Consider the following 19141-nt stretch of genomic DNA (forward strand, 5'->3'; position numbering starts at 1 on the left):
AATGAATTATTCCCAAATCAATTGAGACCCTATTTAATGTTTGTTAGGATTCCCAAATCAATTAGGATTCGAGAGGATGTTTTACATTCCTAATAGGAGTAAGTTTCACTACCCTATATATATGTGTAACCCCTATGGGCTTTTCCATGGAAGCAATCAAGCATTAACATAATTCATAGCCTTCGGCTAATTTGGAGGTAGATTCCCTCAAAGTGATCAAACCCTAGTTTCTCTAACTATTTTCCCATTTTTAAATTTCCCCAGTTTCTCCATGATAATAACCTAGGGTCATATCACTTCAAGGGGATTTGCCTCCAAATTAGCCAAAAGGCTATGAATTTATGTTATTGCTTGATTGCTACCATGGAAAAGCCCCTCAGGGGGTACACATATATATAGGGTAAAGAAACTTACTCCTACTAGAAATGTAAAATATCCCCTCAAATCCTAATTGATTTAAGAATCCTAACATTAAATATAATCCCAATTGATCTAGGAATCATAACACAGTAATTAGAAATCCCAATTGATTTGGGAATCCTAACATACCCACCTTCTTCAAATCAGCCTCGTCCTCAAGGCTAAGCAGCAATAAACTCCAAGAATCTCTCCACTTTGTAGCTACAAGCACAATGGCTAGCATCTCTTTGTCAAACATGCCAATGTGGGACAAAGAAAAAGCCTTACTGGTAAAAGCAATGGGGCGTCTGTCTTGCATTAAAACTACACCAATGCCAACTCCTGTACATCAAACTCAATGATGTGTCCTTGTTGAAATCTTGCAAGGCAAGAACTAGTGTGGTAGACATTGCATGCTTAAACCTAACAAAGGCTTGTTCAGCTTCCTTACTCCATTTGAATGCATCCTTTTTAAGCAAAGCGGTTAGTGGAGCACTAAATCCTTGCAACATTTTTACTATTTGTGTAGGCCAGTCTGTCATAACTTGTATTTTAGAAGCGTCGACTGAAACATCTTCTTGGGAAAAAATATGCCCAAGGTATTCCACGTGAGCAAAACTGCATTTAGATTTCTTGACAAACAAATGATGCTCATGAAGGGTAGTGAGTACTATTCACAAATGACCTAAATGATCTGGCAATAGAGAAATGTAGTGATCATGTGTGCGCTAAGGTGGCAATCCCTGTGGCTTCGTTAAAAGGTCAAAATTCTAAAATAAGAGAGTCTAGCCCTTCATCCTATCCAAATTGATGTTGTAACTCTTCTGGTGCTCGAAGTTAAACCAGGAAACCATGTTGCTCCTTTTTAAGGAGCTTCTCCATACAAAGGCTTGAAACTGTAGTGAGATTACCACAAAATTTGCCTTCAAGAGTCACTCTCTAGCCATTCACAACAAACTTCATAATCATTTTAGAGAAATTCCAAGCAATATCACCTAAAGTCCTTAACCATTCAATAGCCAAAACCACTTCATAGTCTTCTAGTGGCAGAAAAAAGAAATCGACATACAACCCATGATTTTGCATAGTAAGTTTAAACTTAAAACACTTGCTCTAACATGTCATGGTCCTTTCATATGCAACCTTCACATCAAAATTTTCATATTGCTACACAAGATAGGCTAGTCGATAAGCAATTTTAGTGTCCATGAAATTATTAGTGCTACCGTATCGATTAAGTTAGTATCAAGTTGGCGTTTTAGAAAGCCACTAATGTTCATGGTTTGAGAATTACATAACCAGCTAAAGCATGAATTGAAGAAGTGATAGATTCATCACTATCATCAAATTTCATACATTCCTAATCTGAATAAGGAGGGTCATCCTTAACCTCTTCTGGCTCCTCCACTAGTTCAATCATCAAGAGTCGTCCTTTTTTGCAAAGGTGCCCTCTATGCCACTTTTCATCACAATGCCAGCACAAACCTTTTGTCATTCACTCTTTAAGTTCCTCCCGAGTCAATCATTTGGCAAGTGGATTGCGAGGAGCAAGTGGTGTGATAGTGCTGCTGGCATTTTGCTTGCTAATGGTCTTGTTAGAGCAACATCGTTCTTCTCCCAACTCTTCTTCTAATCGTGCAAAGGAAATTTCTGCAGTCATAGCTCATGGCTGACGCACTTTGACCTCATGTTGAATGTTAGGTAGGAGACCTTCAATAAAAGTACTGACAAGTTGGCTTTCATTCCAATCTTTAATCCTATTTGATAGCCACTCAAATCAAGTATGATACTTCAAATAGGACAAGCAATCCAGAAACAAATTATGCCCATGAAGGCATTCCATAACAAGCTTCAAACCAATCATACCATTGAATATCATCGCCATCCAGACTAATAGAAGCAATCTCAACTTTATAGGGAAAGCAAAAGTATTTTTCAGCCCTAGAATCCCAATCAGTAGGGTCATCACTATCCCACCGAGGAAATTCCACTTAATACGAAAAGGACCATGATCACGCTCTCCTTGGTAACCTCCTTCACGCATGTACGGTTGCTCCCTACGATTAGCTTATGTAAAGACATCATGTTCTCTCTCTATATGGGAAGATGTAATGAGTAGTTTAGAGAGTGATGCCTAGATCTCTTCAAATTGAGACTTAAACATACTGTTAAGTTCAGCCTTTAGCCTAGCTTGCATCCGAGACTGCTAAATTTTTTTAGGCCACTGAGTATGGGTGAAGATCAAGAATTTGAAGATCTTGCTTTTGTAAGCAGGTTACCGACATCCACAAGAACGTCAACTCTGATACCAAATGATAAGATCCTAAGGTTTTATCATGGAGAAATTGAGGAAATTTAAATAAGGGAAAATAGTAAGAAAAATAGGGTCTGATCACTTTGAGGGGATCTACCTCCAAATTAGCCAAAGGCTATGAATTTTGTTATTGCTTGATTGCTTCCATGGAAAAGCCCCCTAGGGATTACACATATATAGGGTAGAGAAACTTACTCCTGTCAGGAATGTGAAATATCCCCACAAATCCTAATTGATTTGGGAATCCTAACAAACATTAAATAATCCTAACATTAAATAGAATCCCAATTGATTTTGCAATCATAACACATTAATTAAAAATCCCAATAGATTTGGGAATCCTAACATTGCTCAGATTAATCACCCAAGGAACATCAAATAAGAAGCTCATTTTCTTGAACAAAAGGATGCTAAAGAAATTTTAAGTGACCATGCATTGGGTGTCACTAAAATCACAAGAAATGGATATTTGCCTATGTGCCCTAGCTTGGGGCCCATAACAAATTGTTATCATAGATGTAGGAGCTTAACACGTTTGGTTAAAGAAACAATATAGAATTTAAAGCATTATCACTGGTCGTTAATTGTTAGGAAAAGGATAACAAAAAGAGAAAGTGAATCGGTAGTGGGCTTCTGTTCTGCCACCTCACTAAAACCATGTTGAAACAGGCACTTAGTTGTTAATTCTTTTTCTTTCACCAATGAAAATATTATTTAATGTATACAAGGATGAAACATGTTGGCCTAACATGGCTTTCAAATCTTATTTTGATGATAACAAATAAAGGTAAATTTAACATGTTGTGGTTTAAGTATGATGTTTCAGGAAATCAAGTATATGAAGTTCAAAAGTTCAAGTATTAAGAGTCCAAGATCACAAGTGATTATTAAAAGCTCATACTCCAACAACAAGTGAACAAAAGGAAGCTTAAAAGGTCAAAGACAGACAAATCTTATGGAAGCTTAAAGGATATTGAAGCTCAAGACAAAATGGACTCAAAGCAAACATATACATGAAGACTTCAAGTTTAGAAAGTTTTAAAGTCTTAAGGAAGTCTTGTGTAAGTATTTCAACCGATATCAAAATGAATGCTTTGGAGCTCATTGGGGTTAATCATGGACCTAGAGACCTTTTTCGAAAACCCTTGAAAATATCTTTCAAAAGTATCAAAACAAGTTGGCAAGAGTTTTTGGAAAATACAATGTTTTAACTGCCCAGGCGACTGACCCTTGTTTGGTCAGGCGACTAACAATTTTGCTGAATTAAAATGGGAAGACAGTATAGGCACAAGCGACTAACCCCTATGAGTTCAGGCGCCCGACCCTCTTCTGATTGTGATAATACACTGTATTTAAAGTTCAAGCGACTGACCCCGATGAGTTCAGGCACCTGACCTTCATAACAGCTATTTCAAAACAGCTTTTAAATGTTTCCAAATTAAGTTGCTTGTGCCCCAAACTTTGTAAAAACTTGGGAAACACTCAAATAACTTGGGCAACACGAAAATATGACTTTTTAAGCCTATAAATACATGATTTCACAAATCAAATCTTACCAAGAATTCATAATAGCAATCAAGCATACAACTTTCATACTCTTCTAAAAGCTTTCTTGCTCACATACTTGTTGGAGTTGTACTAAGATTTGCTGAGCTATTTTTCACCGATCTTTGAGGATAAAACTCTGAGTTTGATCAATCCAAAGAAAGATCCCAGTGATATAAAACTGAGCTTCAAATATATTCTTCATTGATATTTAAATTGAAGTATTCTTAGCTGTGCTATAACTTGTACTAATTTGCTCTTTTTGAGAGTAATTCTTGAACGTAAGAAGTTCTTTCTTATTTTCTTGTTTTCTTGAAAGTTTAGGGCTATTGAATCGTTGTACAGAGCATGGGGTATCACTTGGAGAGGTGGGCTCCAACCTATTGAAGGAGTGTTGTAAGGTTACTCCTACCCGTAAAGGAGTGGTATAGTGGAATCCTTAGGTATGTTGCCTAAGGCGAGGACGTAGGCGGGTATAGCCGAAGCTCGTAAAAAACTCGGTCTCACTCTCTTCCCTACTCTTTAATTTTCTGCATATATAAATTGCGTGGATGTTTATTTAAATGCTGGAAATTAAATTGATATTGAGATTGAGGAAAACTTTTAATTAAAGGGAGTACATTGATTGATCTTTTGTGGAAACCTTAAAGGGAGTACGTTGATTAATCGTTTGCAAAAACCTTGATTAAAGGAAGAACATTGATCAAGAAACCTAATTGATAACAAAGTTTGAATCTTGAAAGCACTACTGCAATTCATAAATTATTTAAGTAACTTGTGGATTGTGATGGCTTATTGATTGATTGATTGATTGGGTGTGGATTTAAATTGATGCAAGATCAGTATGCTTTCTAATTAAGATTTAAAAGTAAATTCGGTTTTCATCTGATATTGTAATTGAAATTCATACTTCATTTAATTGACTAACTTGTGAATTGAGATTGGCTTATTATTTGGGTATTAAGTTAAAATTGCTGCAAGATCAATATACTCATTCATAAAGTTTTAAAAGTGAATATTGATTTCTAGCTAATATTGTAATTCTAATCATCCTTGTGTGATTAGTAAACTTACAATAAGTTGGAAATCTATAAAAAGAGTTCAAAGAAATTTTTAAAAACCCAATTCACCCCCCTTCTTAGGACTACACCTTACTTTTCAATTGGTATCAAAAGTAGGTTGTAGCAAATCTTAACCTAGAAGCTACACAAAGATCTTTATGGCACACCTAAGCGTAGCTCCCTTTGCCGAAGGTCAATCCTCAACTACGTCTCCTATCTTTTGTGGTCTTAACTATACTTTTTGGAAACAAAGAATGAGAATCTACCTACAAACTATGGATTGGAAAGCATAGGGGGTTATCACACATGGTGATCTTATCCTCAGCAAACTTGTAGATGGAAAAGAAGTTCCCAAAGAAGAAAAAAAAATGACCGAAAATGATCATAAGATGTTGCAAGTAAACTCAAGTGTTATAAATGCATTATATTGTGTCATTGATATAAATGAATTCAATAGGGTCATGGCATGCAAAACAGCCAAAGAAATATGGGATAAATTAGAAGTAACCTATGAATGAAAGGTTAACGTGAGAGACAATAGAATTGACATGCTCACTAGTGAATATGAAGCCTTTAGGATGAACCCAAATGAAACCATTACTAATATGTACACTAGGTTCACTCATATAATAAACTCCCTCAATGCCTTAAGGAAAAACTACTCTACATATGAGATGATCTGAAAAATCTTGAGAGGTCTTCCACCCATTTGGGAACCTAAAGCAACAGCAATTACGAAAGGAAGAAATCTCAAAAATACCTCCTCAGACGAATTAATTGGATCACTTCTCACCTATGAAATGGCAATGAATGAAAGGAATGCTGAAAGTAAAAACAAGAAATCTATAGCCCTTAAAGCTGCAAAAGAAAGCTCTAGTGAAGAAGAGGAAGATGAAAACGAATTAGATAATGATGAGATAGTACTACTCACTAGAAGACTTGGAAAGTTCTTTAAAAGAAATAAGAAATTTGCTAGAAAGCTTAGAGGTTCAAAATCTGAAAAAGGAGAAACAAGTAAAATGGAAATAAGAATGAACCCCCTACTAGTTACAATTGTAAAAAAGTTGAACATATTAAACCTGATTATCCACAGCTGAAGAAAGACAAAAAGAAGAAGAAGAAGAAGAAGGCAATGAAAGCTACATGGAATGATACAATCTCAAGTGAATCAGAGAACGAATCAAGTGAACAAGAGATGGCAAACATATGCTTCATGGCCCATAACACTGAGGTAAACTCCTACTAGTTCATCTGAAGAACCAAGTGATGAGTCAAGTAGTGAATCATGTGATAGTATGCCTTCATATAAAGAAATCCAGGCTGAATTATTTGCCTTACACAATAGGTTCATAAAAGTAACTAAAAGAAATATTGCCTTAAAGGAACAAAATGAAAAGCTAAAGAATCAACTAGAAACTTTAATATCTACTGAAAAAGAAAAAGACTCACATATTGATGATCTTATGAAGAAAATAAATGAGATGTCTCAAGATTTAGTTAAATTACAAGTGAATGGTGAAAGCAAGAAGGACCTAGAAATAAAAGACCTTAAAAGTAAAATTGAGGAAAAGGATAGAATCATCTACAATTTTATAAAAGGAAAAGAGAACTTTGAAAAGTTGATTGGAACTCAAAGAATGTCATTAGACAAAGAAGGAATAGGATACAATGGAATTGAGAACAAAAAGAAAAGAAATTTATATATGGGATACTTTGTAAAAGAATCAAAACATTATGCAAGCACATCTTTCACTAATATCTATGAACACACTACGTGCTTCTTGTGTAAGAAAAAGGGACATATAAAATTTGAATGCCCATTTAAAAAAAAAAATGTCAAAGTCAAGAAAGTATGGAAAGTTAAAGAAAATAAATCTGAAATAAAAACATCTAAGAAGGTTTGGGTACCTAAGAGTAACACATTAAACCCTTCTTGTAGGTTTGCTTTAAGACAACACCATCAAAAGACAAATGATACTTGGACAACAGGTGTTCTAGGCACATGACCGGGGATAAATCCAAATTCACCACATTAAGGTAAAAAGATGGTGGATACGTCACATTCGGAAACAATGCCAAAGGAAAAATCATTGGGATTGGTAAAATAGGTAAAGAACCTTTCCTCACCATTGATGATGTGTTATTAGTAGATGGATTAAAACATAACCTATTGAGCATAAGCCAATTGAGTGACAAAGACTTTGATATAATTTTTAAGCAAGACAAATGTATTGTTAAAAATAAAGAAAAACATAATATTCTATTCACCGCCAAAAGAATTGATAATGTGTATTGCATAAATTTTGAAAAGCTAAAATCTCAAAATATCACATGCTTAGCAACTATGAACAAGGCAAGTTGGTTATAGCATAGAGGACGAGGACATGCTAGTATGGACTTACTATCAAAACTAGTTAAGAAGAACTTAGTTAGAGGACTACCTTGCACAAAGTTTTTTAAAGATAAAATTTGTGATGCTTGTCAATTAGGAAAACAAACTAAGTCCAACTTTAAGAACAAGAAACACATCTCCACTAGAGCCGTTCAAGCTTATTCACTTAGACTTATTTGGTCCCACTAGGACACAAAATATAGGAGGAAAGCAATATGCTTTCATCATCGTTGATGACTACTCCAAGTTTACCTGAGTACTCTTCTTAGCCTCAAAAGATGAAGCATGTAATATGTTGATAAACTTGTGTATGTTCAAAATATTAGAAGTGATCAAGGGAGAGAAATTAATAATAAAGATGTTGAAAAATTTTTGCAATGAACATGGAATTAGACATAACTTTTCAATACCTAGAACTCCACAACAAAATGGAGTTGTTGAAAGAAAGAATAGATCCCTTCAAGAAATGGCTAGGACTATGTTAAATGAACACAAGCTACCTAAGTACTTTTGGGTTGAAGCGGTTAATACCGCATGCTATGTAATGAATAGAGCTTCCATTAGATCAAGTTTAAATAAAACTCCCAATGAATTATGGAAAGGAAGAAGGCCTAACATATCTTACTTTCATGTATTTGGATGTAAGTATTTTGTACTTAATAATAAAGATGACTTAAGGAAATTCGATGCTAAATCAGATGAAGGTATCTTTCTAGGGTATGCATCAAATAGAAAAACCTTTAGAATTTATAATAAGAGAACTCTCATAATCATTGAATCAGTCCATGTAACCTTTGATGAATCTAATCCTTTTACAAAAGCAATTGAGATTGAAGAAAAAGATGATGTTTCAAAAAAACTAGAAAATGTATAAATCATAGAAGTTAAAGAAGAGAAAAATGAAGAAACTCCAAATGATGATCCTATAGAAAAACCTGAGTTACCCAAAAAATGGAAATTTGTAAGAAATCATCCTAAAGATCAAATCATAAGAGAACCTTCTCAAGGAGTATCTACTAGGTCATCATTGAAAAACTTAGGTAACCACTTTGCATTTCTATCCCAAGAAGAACCTAAAAACATTGAAGAAGCCTTGAGTGATGATTCTTGGATAATAGCTATGCAAAAAGAGTTAAATCAGTTTGAAAGAAATAAAGTATGGAAATTAGTTCCTAGACCCAATGACCATTCAATAATTGGAACAAGATGGGTATTTAGGAATAAAAAGGATGAAAATGGCATAGTAAGAAATAAGGCAAGACTTGTAGCTCAAGGATACAATCAAGAAGAAGGAATAGACTACGATGAGACTTTTGCTCCCGTAACAAGAATGGAAGCCATTAGAATGTTGTTAGCATATGCATCTCATAAAGAATTCAAACTCTATCAAATGGATGTAAAGAGGGCATTTTTAAATGGATTTATTAATGAAGAGGTCTATGTGGACCAACCTCCTGGTTTTGAAGATATAAATAACCATGATTATGTATTTAGATTAATAAAAGCATTATATGGGTTAAAACAAGCTCCTAGAGCTTGGTATGAGAGGTTGAGCGGATTTTTATTAGAAAATAGATTTTCAAGAGGAAAGGTGGATAGCACATTATTCATAAACACCAAAAATAAAGACATGCTTATCATACAAATTTATATTGATGATATTATATTTGGTGCTACAAATGATGATTTATGCAAAGAATTTTCCAAATGTATGCAAGATAAGTTTAAGATGAGCATGATGGGAGAGTTAAATTACTTCCTAGGATTACAGATTAAGCAAGCTAAAAATGAAGCTTTTATAAATCAATCAAAATATATAAGGAACCTGCTTAAGAAGTTTGACGTGGAAGGAAGTAAGCCCATAGGAACTCCCATGAGAACCTCCATAAGCCTTGATAAAGATGAAAAAGGAAAACGAATAGACATGAAATACTATCGAGGTATGATAGGAAGTTTATTGTACTTAACAACTAGTAGACCGGATATAATGTTTAGTGTATGTATGTGCACCCTGTTTCAATCAGCTCCTAAGGAATCCCATCAGATAGTTGTCAAAAGAATCCTAAGATACTTAATAGGCACAATTGATTTAGGACTATGGTATCCTAAGGACACCGGTTTTGAAATGATTAGTTACTCAGATGCAGACTATGCGGATTGTAAGATTGATAGAAAAAGTACAAGTGGGACTTGTCATTTTCTAGGACGGTCTCTTGTCCCTTAGTTCTCCAAAAAATAAAATTCCACAACTTTATCCACCGCTGAAACTGAGTATGTGGCAGCAGGTAGTTGTTGTGCACACACACTCTATATGAAACAACAATTGAAAGACTTTAATTTAGAGTACTCAGCCATACCAATTAAGTGTGATAATACAAGTGCAATAAACATTTCTAAAAATCCGATATCACACTCAAGAACCAAGAACATAGATATAAGACATCATTTTCTAAGAGATCCCATGCAAAAAGAAGACATACTATTTGAATTCATACATACAAACGACCAATGGGCAGACATTTTCACAAAACCTCTTCGAGAAGATAGATTTATATCAATTAGAAGAGAACTTGGTTTATTACATAGTAGGGAAGTTGTTTAGGAAGAAGTCATGTTGAGTGAAAAACTAAGAATGGAAGTTTTGTAAGGTCAGGCAACTGAGCTTGGAAGCCCAGTCAATCGAACTGCGAAAAAAGGAGGGTCGGGCGCCTGAGCTTTTTGACCTCAGGCGACTGTAATGCTACTGACTTGTGAAAATTGAATTTCATTAAATGTCAAGCGACTGAGCTTGAAACCTCAGGAGCCTAGACTGACGCGACTTTATATATTTCAAGCGCAAAAACCCTAACCTTTCAGATCCCAATCAACTGACCACTGTTCCTTCACTCACTCGAGCCTCCCTTTCTTGATCTCCTTTGATCCTTAGCCTCAAAATCCTTCGAATCAAAGCCTCAAAATCACTTTCCTACACCTTTCTTCACGAATTCTAGGGTTTCTCTTTGTTTGATTCTCTGAAATCAAGATGTCTCGCACCAAGATTACGGCGAATCGTGGTGCCTCTTCCGCAAGAGATGACATAAATATCGAGAGATGGCTCATAACTCCTCAATCCCAGCATCGATACAAAACTCATCTTCGTTCTACGGATCTGATTTTTGGTAAAATTCTTGTTACCACGTTCTTTAGGTCAAACTTTCTAGACATTCTACCAATGTTTTAGGAAATTGGATGGAAAAATTTTGTAGTTTATCAATCAAAAGGCCTTTATCCGAACTTAGTGAAAATATTTATGCAAATATAGTACAAGGCGAGTTCGTATTGACCACTGAGGTTAGTGGAAAGGCTATTGCCTTAACACCACAGACTTTGGCCCCTATCTTGCACATTAGCCCAGGAGAATTTGAATGTCCGACACTTGCTCAATTATGGATTATGGAGCAAGGTTTCACCTCTGAGGAATTTTTTCCGTTGATCATGGTAGAGGAACCAGTATACTTTGGACATCCTCCCTTGTACAATCAGCTGAACCTACAAGCACAAATCCTTCAGAAAACAATTACGAACAATATCCTACCCCAAGCTGGTTCATATGATCACATATCCCACATTGATTGCTTTTTGTTATGGTGTTTGTTAAAAGGGAAGAAACTTGATTTGTCCAACTTAATTCTGAAATGGATGTGGTCTAAATTGGAAGCTCGTCAAGTCACTCTTCCATATGGTGGTATTCTAAACCTCCTATTTGCTCACCTTAGTGCCACCACTCCTACCGAGCTGTTCATAAAGAAAACTCGATATGATCTTTTCAACTCTACGACCCTGAAACAAATGGGATATGTAAAACATCAACAGGGTTAGTTTCTGAAAGGGGGTAGAGCACCGAGACAAGCAGATGCACCTCCAGCTTAGCAACAAGAACCTGAGCCCGACACTCCATCTTGGTTTGTACCCTTCCATCATCAGTTCACTACATTTAGTAGTGATATGCGCTCAGGACTATAGTCACTTCAGGAGAACGTGACCTCACTCCAAACTACGTGCTCCTCGCTTGACCAGCGCCTTACTCACATAGAGCAGTATAGGGCTAGTTCTTCTCGGAGTGCTGCTCCCATGGACATCAGCTCTACACCTCCTAGTGATGATGTATCTGATGAGGAGTCTGACAAAGGAAGTGATGAGGGTACTGAAGAAGATGCTGCAGCTGATGATGATGTTGCAGCTGATGATGATGATGCCTCTAATGATGCTTGATCTATTTGTTATTTTTTGTGTTGTATCTCAGTTATCTATGTATTGGCTTTGCATCTCTGATGTTTTTTTGTTTCTTTTTGGCATGTAACTCCCTATATTTATGACACTTGTACATCTTGCTGCACTGAATGAATATGCATATTATTGTGTACTATTCTGAGTATCCTTGTGACTATACTATTTGTTTCTTTTTGATTGATGTCAAAAGGGGGAGAGAAATTTCAGAGCAAAAATGAGAACATATTTGAAAATCATAAATAGCAAGGGGGAGAAAACCAAAATGCAAAACTTGAAATGAACTATGATGCACTAATACTTAATTATGATACATAGACCTTTGAACTTACATATGAAACTAATTTTGATATATATGAATGATTATTTTTCCAAACTTCGTTAAAAGTGTGCTTATTGTAAGGGGGGGCCTTATCAAGGTTCTCTCATTTTTGCTTCTTATTTGTCATCATCAAAAAGGGGGAGATTGTTGCCCTAACATGGCTTTCAAATCTTGTTTTGATGATAACAAATCAAGGTAAATTTAACATGTTGTGGATTAAGTAATGATGTTTCAGGAAATCAAGTATATGAAGTTCAAAAGTTCAAGTATTAAGAGTTCAAGATCACAAGTGATTATTAAAAACTCATACTCCAACAACAAGTGAACAAAAGGAAGCTTAAAAGGTCAAAGACAGACAAATCTTATGGAAGCTTAAAGGATATTGAAGCTCAAGACAAAATGGACTCAAAGCAAACATATACATGAAGACTTCAAGTTTAGAAAGTTTTAAAGTCTTAAGGAAGTCTTGTGTAAGTACTTCAACTAAATATCAAAATGAATGCTTTGAAACTCATGAGGGTTAATCATGGACCTAGAGACCTTTTTTTGAAAACCCTTGAAAATATCTTTCAAAAGTATCAAAACAAGTTGGCAAGAGTTTTTGAAAACAAGGTTTAAAAAATAATGTTTTAATTGCCTAGGTGACTGACCCTTGTCTGGTCAGGCGACTGACAATTTTACTGAATTAAAATGGGAAGACAGTATAGGCACAAGCGACTGACCCCTATGAGTTCAGGCGCCAGACCTTGTTCTAACTGTGATAATACGCTGTATTTAAAGTCCACGCAACTGACCCCGATGAGTTCAAGCGCCTAACCTTCGTAACGGCTATTTTAAAATAGCTTTTAAATGTTTCCAAATTAAGTTGCTTGTGCCCCAAACTTTGTAAAAACTTGGGAAACACTCCAAGTAACTTGGGCAACATGAAAATATGACTTTTTAAGCCTATAAATACATGATTTCACAAATAAAATCTTACCAAGAATTCATAACAACAATCAAGCATACAACTTTCATACTCTTCCAAAAGCTTTCTTGCTCACATATTTGCTGGAGTTTTACTGAGATTTGTTGAGCTATTTTTCACCGATCTTTGAGCATAAAACTCTGAGTTTAATCAATCCAAAGAAAGATCCCGGTGATATAATCTCTGAGCTTCAATTCTATTCTTCATTGATATTTAAATTGAAGTATTCTTAGTTGTACTATAACTTGCACTAATCTGCTCTTTTTAAGAGTAATTCTTGTACGCAAGAAGTTCTTTCTTGTTTTCTTGTTTTCTTGTTTTCTTGACGGTTCAGGGCTGTTGAATCGTTGTACCAAGCGTGGGGTATCGTTTGGAGAGGAGGGCTCCAACCTATTGAAGGAGAGTTGTAAGGTTGCTCCTACCCGTAAAGTAGTGGTATAGTGGAATCCTTAGGTGTGTTGCCTAAGGCGAGGACGTAAACAGGTATAGTCAAACCTCATAAAAACCTCGGTCTCACTCTCTTCCCTACTCTTTAATTTTCTGCATATATAAATTGTGTGGATGTTTATTTAAGTGCTAGAAATTAAATTGATATTGAGATTGAGGAAAACTTTTAATTAAAGGGAAGTACGTTGATTGATCTTTTGCGGAAACCTTAAAGGGAGTACGTTGATTAATCATTTGCGGGAACCTTGATTAAAGGAAAAACATTGATCAAGAAACCTAATTGATAACAAAGTTTGAATCTTGAAAGCACTGCTGCAATTCATATATTATTTATTTAACTTGTGGATTGTGTTGGCTTATTGATTGATTGATTGATTGATTGGGTGTGGATTTAAATTGCTGCAAGATCAAATTAATATACTTTCTAATTAAGATTTAAAAGTAAATTTGGTTTTCAGCTGATATTGTAATTGAAATTCATACTTCATTTAATTGACTAACTTGTGAATTGAGATTGGCTTATTATTTGGGTCTTAAGTTAAAAGTGCTGCAAGATCAATATACTCATTCATAAAGTTTTAAAAGTGAATATTGATTCCTAGCTGATATTGTAATTCAAATCATCCTTGTGTGATTACTAAACTTACAATAAGTAAGGAATTTATAAAAAGAGTTCAAATAAATTTTTAAAAACCCAATTCACCCCCCCCCCCTCTCTCTCTCTTGGGACTACACCTTACTTTTCAAAACATATGGATTTTTACTTGGAAAAATTTAACTTATGGGCCATTTGACGACATACATGAAAACATTGTTACATTCCAGACACAAGGAACACATTTATATACCCAAAAGATCAGCACTATACACAAATTGTATATGCGGACATGAAGGCAAGTGTGTCAATTTCTCAAGACTTAATCCATTATATTTCCGAAGCTTCACACCCTAAGAATGCTTCAAACAGTTTATTTTTATAAGCTTAATTTATTGATTTTAAAATTTTTAAATGTCTAGCAGAACAAAGATCTCCTTCAACAAAATGTGAGGAGATTTATGTGACCTATCATAAGTAAATCCGATGAATAATTTGCAAGTTCTTGTTACAACAAAAACTTAACAATAGTAACAGAACAAAAGACAGAAAAGAGCAAATAGAAGGATTTGTTGGATTTATTCTCTTCTTCCTATATAAATGTTGAATTATAAGTGCATGCAGCATACCTGCACTTTTTTTTTTTTTAAAAAAAAAGTCTTTATTTCTCTCATTTCAGCTACTATGAAATATATGAACATTTTAAAAAAAATTAAAAAAAAAAAAAAAGTTTTGAACTTTGGCCTCAAGGATTTCACAAGTCTAAAGGTCTTAATTCCTCGTCTTACACAGTTTTTTTTTCAAATAATTATACATGATTAAGCTTTCACAAATTTGACACACTGATAATGGGGCTTCCCAAACACCACACATAGGAATGAAAAGAAAAGAGCAGGTATTGTAAGTGTGCACATACTTGGTTTGTCATGTCATACACAACTATTGCAGCTGCAGCTCCCCTATAGTACATTGGAGCCAAGCTATGATATCTCTCTTGACCTGCTGTATCCCAAATTTCAAATTTTACAGTTGCATCATTGACAGCCAAAGTTTGTGAGAAAAAAGCGGCGCCTATGGTTGATTCCTACAATGTCACATAACAAAAGTGAAGCTCTAAAATACAAAGGATTAAAAAAAGATTAGAATGCAATTTAAGTATCCCTACCAGCAAGCACCAACCTGAAATTCAACAAACTGCCCTTTAACAAAGCGCAGCACTAGACTAGATTTTCCAGCTCCAACGTCACCAAGAAGCACCTAGGGGAAAAAATAAAACAAAATAAAAATCAACCATGAGCATAAACAAGCACAGACTTTAGAGAAATTTGATGTGAAGTGGGAAAAAAAATAAACATATTTAAGAAAATGGGGATGGCTGAGAGACCTGGGACATCCAACTGGAATAACAACAACCATCAGTTCTTTCTTTGGTATTTTTTTTCCCCTGAAAGACATGCTGGATTGGCAGGGGTGGACTGCCGGGCTTATTGAGTCATCCTCAATAAAATTATACCATAATGCATATCTAGGTCAAGATGAAACTTATTCGTTATTGACTCAAATCATGGGCTCTAGCTTCTAGAAAAGCTAGAAGTCGGTTAACAAACCATAGAGGCTAACAAAATAGATGTAAAATAGAGCTTTTGAGAGAGAGAGAGAGACCACAATGCAAAACAAGTAAGAAGGAATCATGAAAATATCTTGTGATGAAGTGAAAAGGAGCTTTTAAAAAGGAGATGATGAGACAGAGGTGATTGGAATGGTTGTAAAAATTGTTTGGTGTCACTGTGAAAAGTAAAGTTGACTTGAGCATTTGGTAAAATAGCCATAAACAGACTGAAATATTGAAATTACCAGAATGATCTCTTAGAGCTAGAAATGTAAATGATCTACTGGTAAATTTGTATTATTTGAGAAAAAGTCCAAGAAAGACCAGATTGTATCTTTTAAACTTTCAAGTCCACAACTCTAAAAATCTCCCCAGAAAAATAAAAAAAAGTTAGGATCCATTTAGTTTTGGAAAACAGTTTCATTTTCCATTTTAGTTTTCCAACAAATTACAAAAAAGTTAACTAAATTTTCATTTTGCAACATTTGTAAGAAACAAATGTTTAAAAATAAATGGTTTTGGCACTATTTGCTTGTGAAAAAATAGTTTTACTTTTCATTTCTAATTTTTCCAATAATTACAAAAATGCCACCTCAATTTCCAATTTTCCAAATTTATGTAGAAATGTTGGAAAACATCTTTTCATTATTTTTCTAGATTTCAAACTCTTACTTTGCATATGGGGACATGAGATTCAGAACTTGGACTTCAGTTTGTGTTTATATATAGAATATCTTCCAAATCCACACAAATTCAAATTTAACCCCCAAAATCCATGATTCCAGATATTATATTATATAAATTTGGAAAATTGGAAAACAAATTTTCTTTTTTGTGATTATTTTTAGAATCGAAAAATTAAAAATGAAATTTTTTTTTTGCACATCTAAACAAACTCTTCACTTTCTACCTTTTTAATACGAATTTTGAAAATTTAAATAATAAGCTAATTTTTTATAATTATTTGGAAAACTAAAAATTGGCACACAGGAAATGTTCTCCAAAACTAAAGGAATCCTTAGCTTTTTTAAAAGCTCAGAAAAGCTATTTACCAGACGAGTCATACTCAACTTCCCTCCATAAGAAAATATGATGGCATAAAATTTATTTAAGCATGTATAGAACAGGTAAAAGTCCTAACATAGGAAAACCTCATAAAGATGTGTATGGGAACATGGATTTTGAGCCTTGGATTTGGATTTATGTGGATTTGTACAAAATTCAATGCAATTTTTGTATTATATTTTATCTAAATCTACACAAAGTAGGATAGCAAAAGATGACACAAAAAAGAAGAGGTTGAAACCAGCTAAATATTACATTCTTCAGAAAAAATTAAATCCCAGCTCCACATTATATGAATTTCCAATGACAATTATGATCCAGACCTGTCAAAGTTCAAATATTAATCCAAAAAACAAACATTATAATACAGGTGAAAAATAATATTACAATATCACATCTTCCCATAAAAGGCATAGTTGGTAAAAATGAAGAAGTTTCAAATGCTCCAAAATAAACTAGAAAAGTAAATAACTGTGAAGAAAAAGAAAAAGAAAAAGAAATTCTACCTCAAAAGGTGAACAGGGAAAATGCCAGTTTAATAAAAACTGACAATTGAAGCTCCGTCAAAGGGGAAACACCTAAAACTAAGCTCATCGTCCAAAGCAAATAAATTTTCTATCAAATTCATAAGAACATCTCAATATTATTTAAATAAAGATTATGCTAAAACATTCGAAAGTCAGAATATTAAATATATGTACACACACACGCATATCAAAATTTATTGAAAAATTGAAGCAACCAAGTCAGAAATTGCATAAGAAACATAAAATAAAATAAAAAATCCAGAAAAGAACTGATGCTTAAAAACGAAAGCGAGCTCAAACCAGAATCAGCGTAGAAAAATGTAATGTATACAATTTTTTTTTTTTCTAAAACAAAATTAAAGAAGACCCACATCAGAATTTACATCAAAAGCATACACAATGAAACGAAATTCTTGAGAAATAAAGGTAGCATAGACTAGAACTCGCAGATATATACATACAACCACGCACACAATATTCACACAAAACTCGGGGAAAAAACACGAAGAACGATGATACCCCCCAAAAAATATTAAAACAAACTCACGAAAAAAGGGAAAGACGAGAAGACCCACCAATTTAGCATTGATGTTCTTGTTTCCGCTGGTTGCCATGACGTTAATTCTTCGAACTTCGATCAGAAAAACAAAGAATGATAATTATATATTGACAATAATTACATTGTTCTATCAGATTGCCGTTGAGAGGGAGGAGGGATTGATGCAACTCGAAGACAATGGATCAACCTCAACCAACCTCTCTCTCTCTATCTCTCTCTCACGCGCACTCGCACTGGCACTCGTACAAATACCAGAGAAGCACACAATAATCACGAAAGAAAAACAAGTTTTTCGTAAGTTTTTTACCAAAACAAAAAATATTGTGCCAACAAAAAATATTGTGCCAAGCGTACGTTTCAAGTAATTACAATTTAAAATTTTAAAATAAAGTCATGATGCTTAAATTTTAAATCTTAAATTTATTTAGATTTAATCGAATATTCATATAATTTTTTTATTAATTTTTTTTAAATTTCATATAAATCTAAATTCAAAATCTCTCCCAAATCTCTAATTTATCTTATGAAATACTTGGAAAGAGCAATACCTCCATGTGAGATTTGAAATTAACCAAATTAAAACATCACATTAACATGTAAACCCATAGAAATAAAAATTATTGTTACATATAAATCCCATAATATTTTTGGTTGGTTTGAACATTAATATAACAACTTGTGACTGGTTGGGAGTTTTCTACAAAAATAATATTTTTCGTCAAAAAAACACAATTATATGTTAGTTAGCCAAATACATATGAAAATGTACTAAAACATAATCAATTTTTGTCAATGGAGCGGAAGAAACTAACAAATGAAAAGTTGATTTATGAAGAACATACCAACTTTTCGTAAGCTAGTTTATCAAGAGGTCACCAACTTTTCATAAATTGGTTTATGATGGATTTATTTGTTGACTTTTTTAAGTCTGATCTCGTTTTGATTATGACACTTATATCTTATGTGCATATTTAACATTTGAACATGTCTATTATTCAGCACACACATAAAGGAAAAGAAAAATGGAAGTTTGAAGGACTTTAAGGTTATATATTCTAGCGTATTTCATTGAA

General features: G+C 34.0%; 1 protein-coding gene across 1 annotated transcript in view; it reads right to left on the bottom strand.

The window, feature by feature from the left end:
* LOC131159509 (ras-related protein RABF2a) overlaps positions 1 to 18429 on the bottom strand; it is a 49347-nt gene extending 30918 nt beyond the window's left edge. The window contains exons 1-3 of the mRNA XM_058114474.1: positions 18085 to 18429; positions 15488 to 15565; positions 15225 to 15392 (exon numbers count right to left, since the gene is read on the bottom strand). Coding sequence (XP_057970457.1) covers positions 15225 to 15392; positions 15488 to 15565; positions 18085 to 18123 — 285 coding nt within the window. The 5' untranslated portion in view covers positions 18124 to 18429. The remainder of the gene's footprint in view (positions 1 to 15224; positions 15393 to 15487; positions 15566 to 18084) is intronic.
* Between the last annotated feature and the right edge of the window lie 712 nt (positions 18430 to 19141).

The sequence above is a fragment of the Malania oleifera genome, chromosome 7 (genome assembly GCF_029873635.1).
Source record: "Malania oleifera isolate guangnan ecotype guangnan chromosome 7, ASM2987363v1, whole genome shotgun sequence".
NCBI lineage: Eukaryota > Viridiplantae > Streptophyta > Magnoliopsida > Santalales > Ximeniaceae > Malania > Malania oleifera.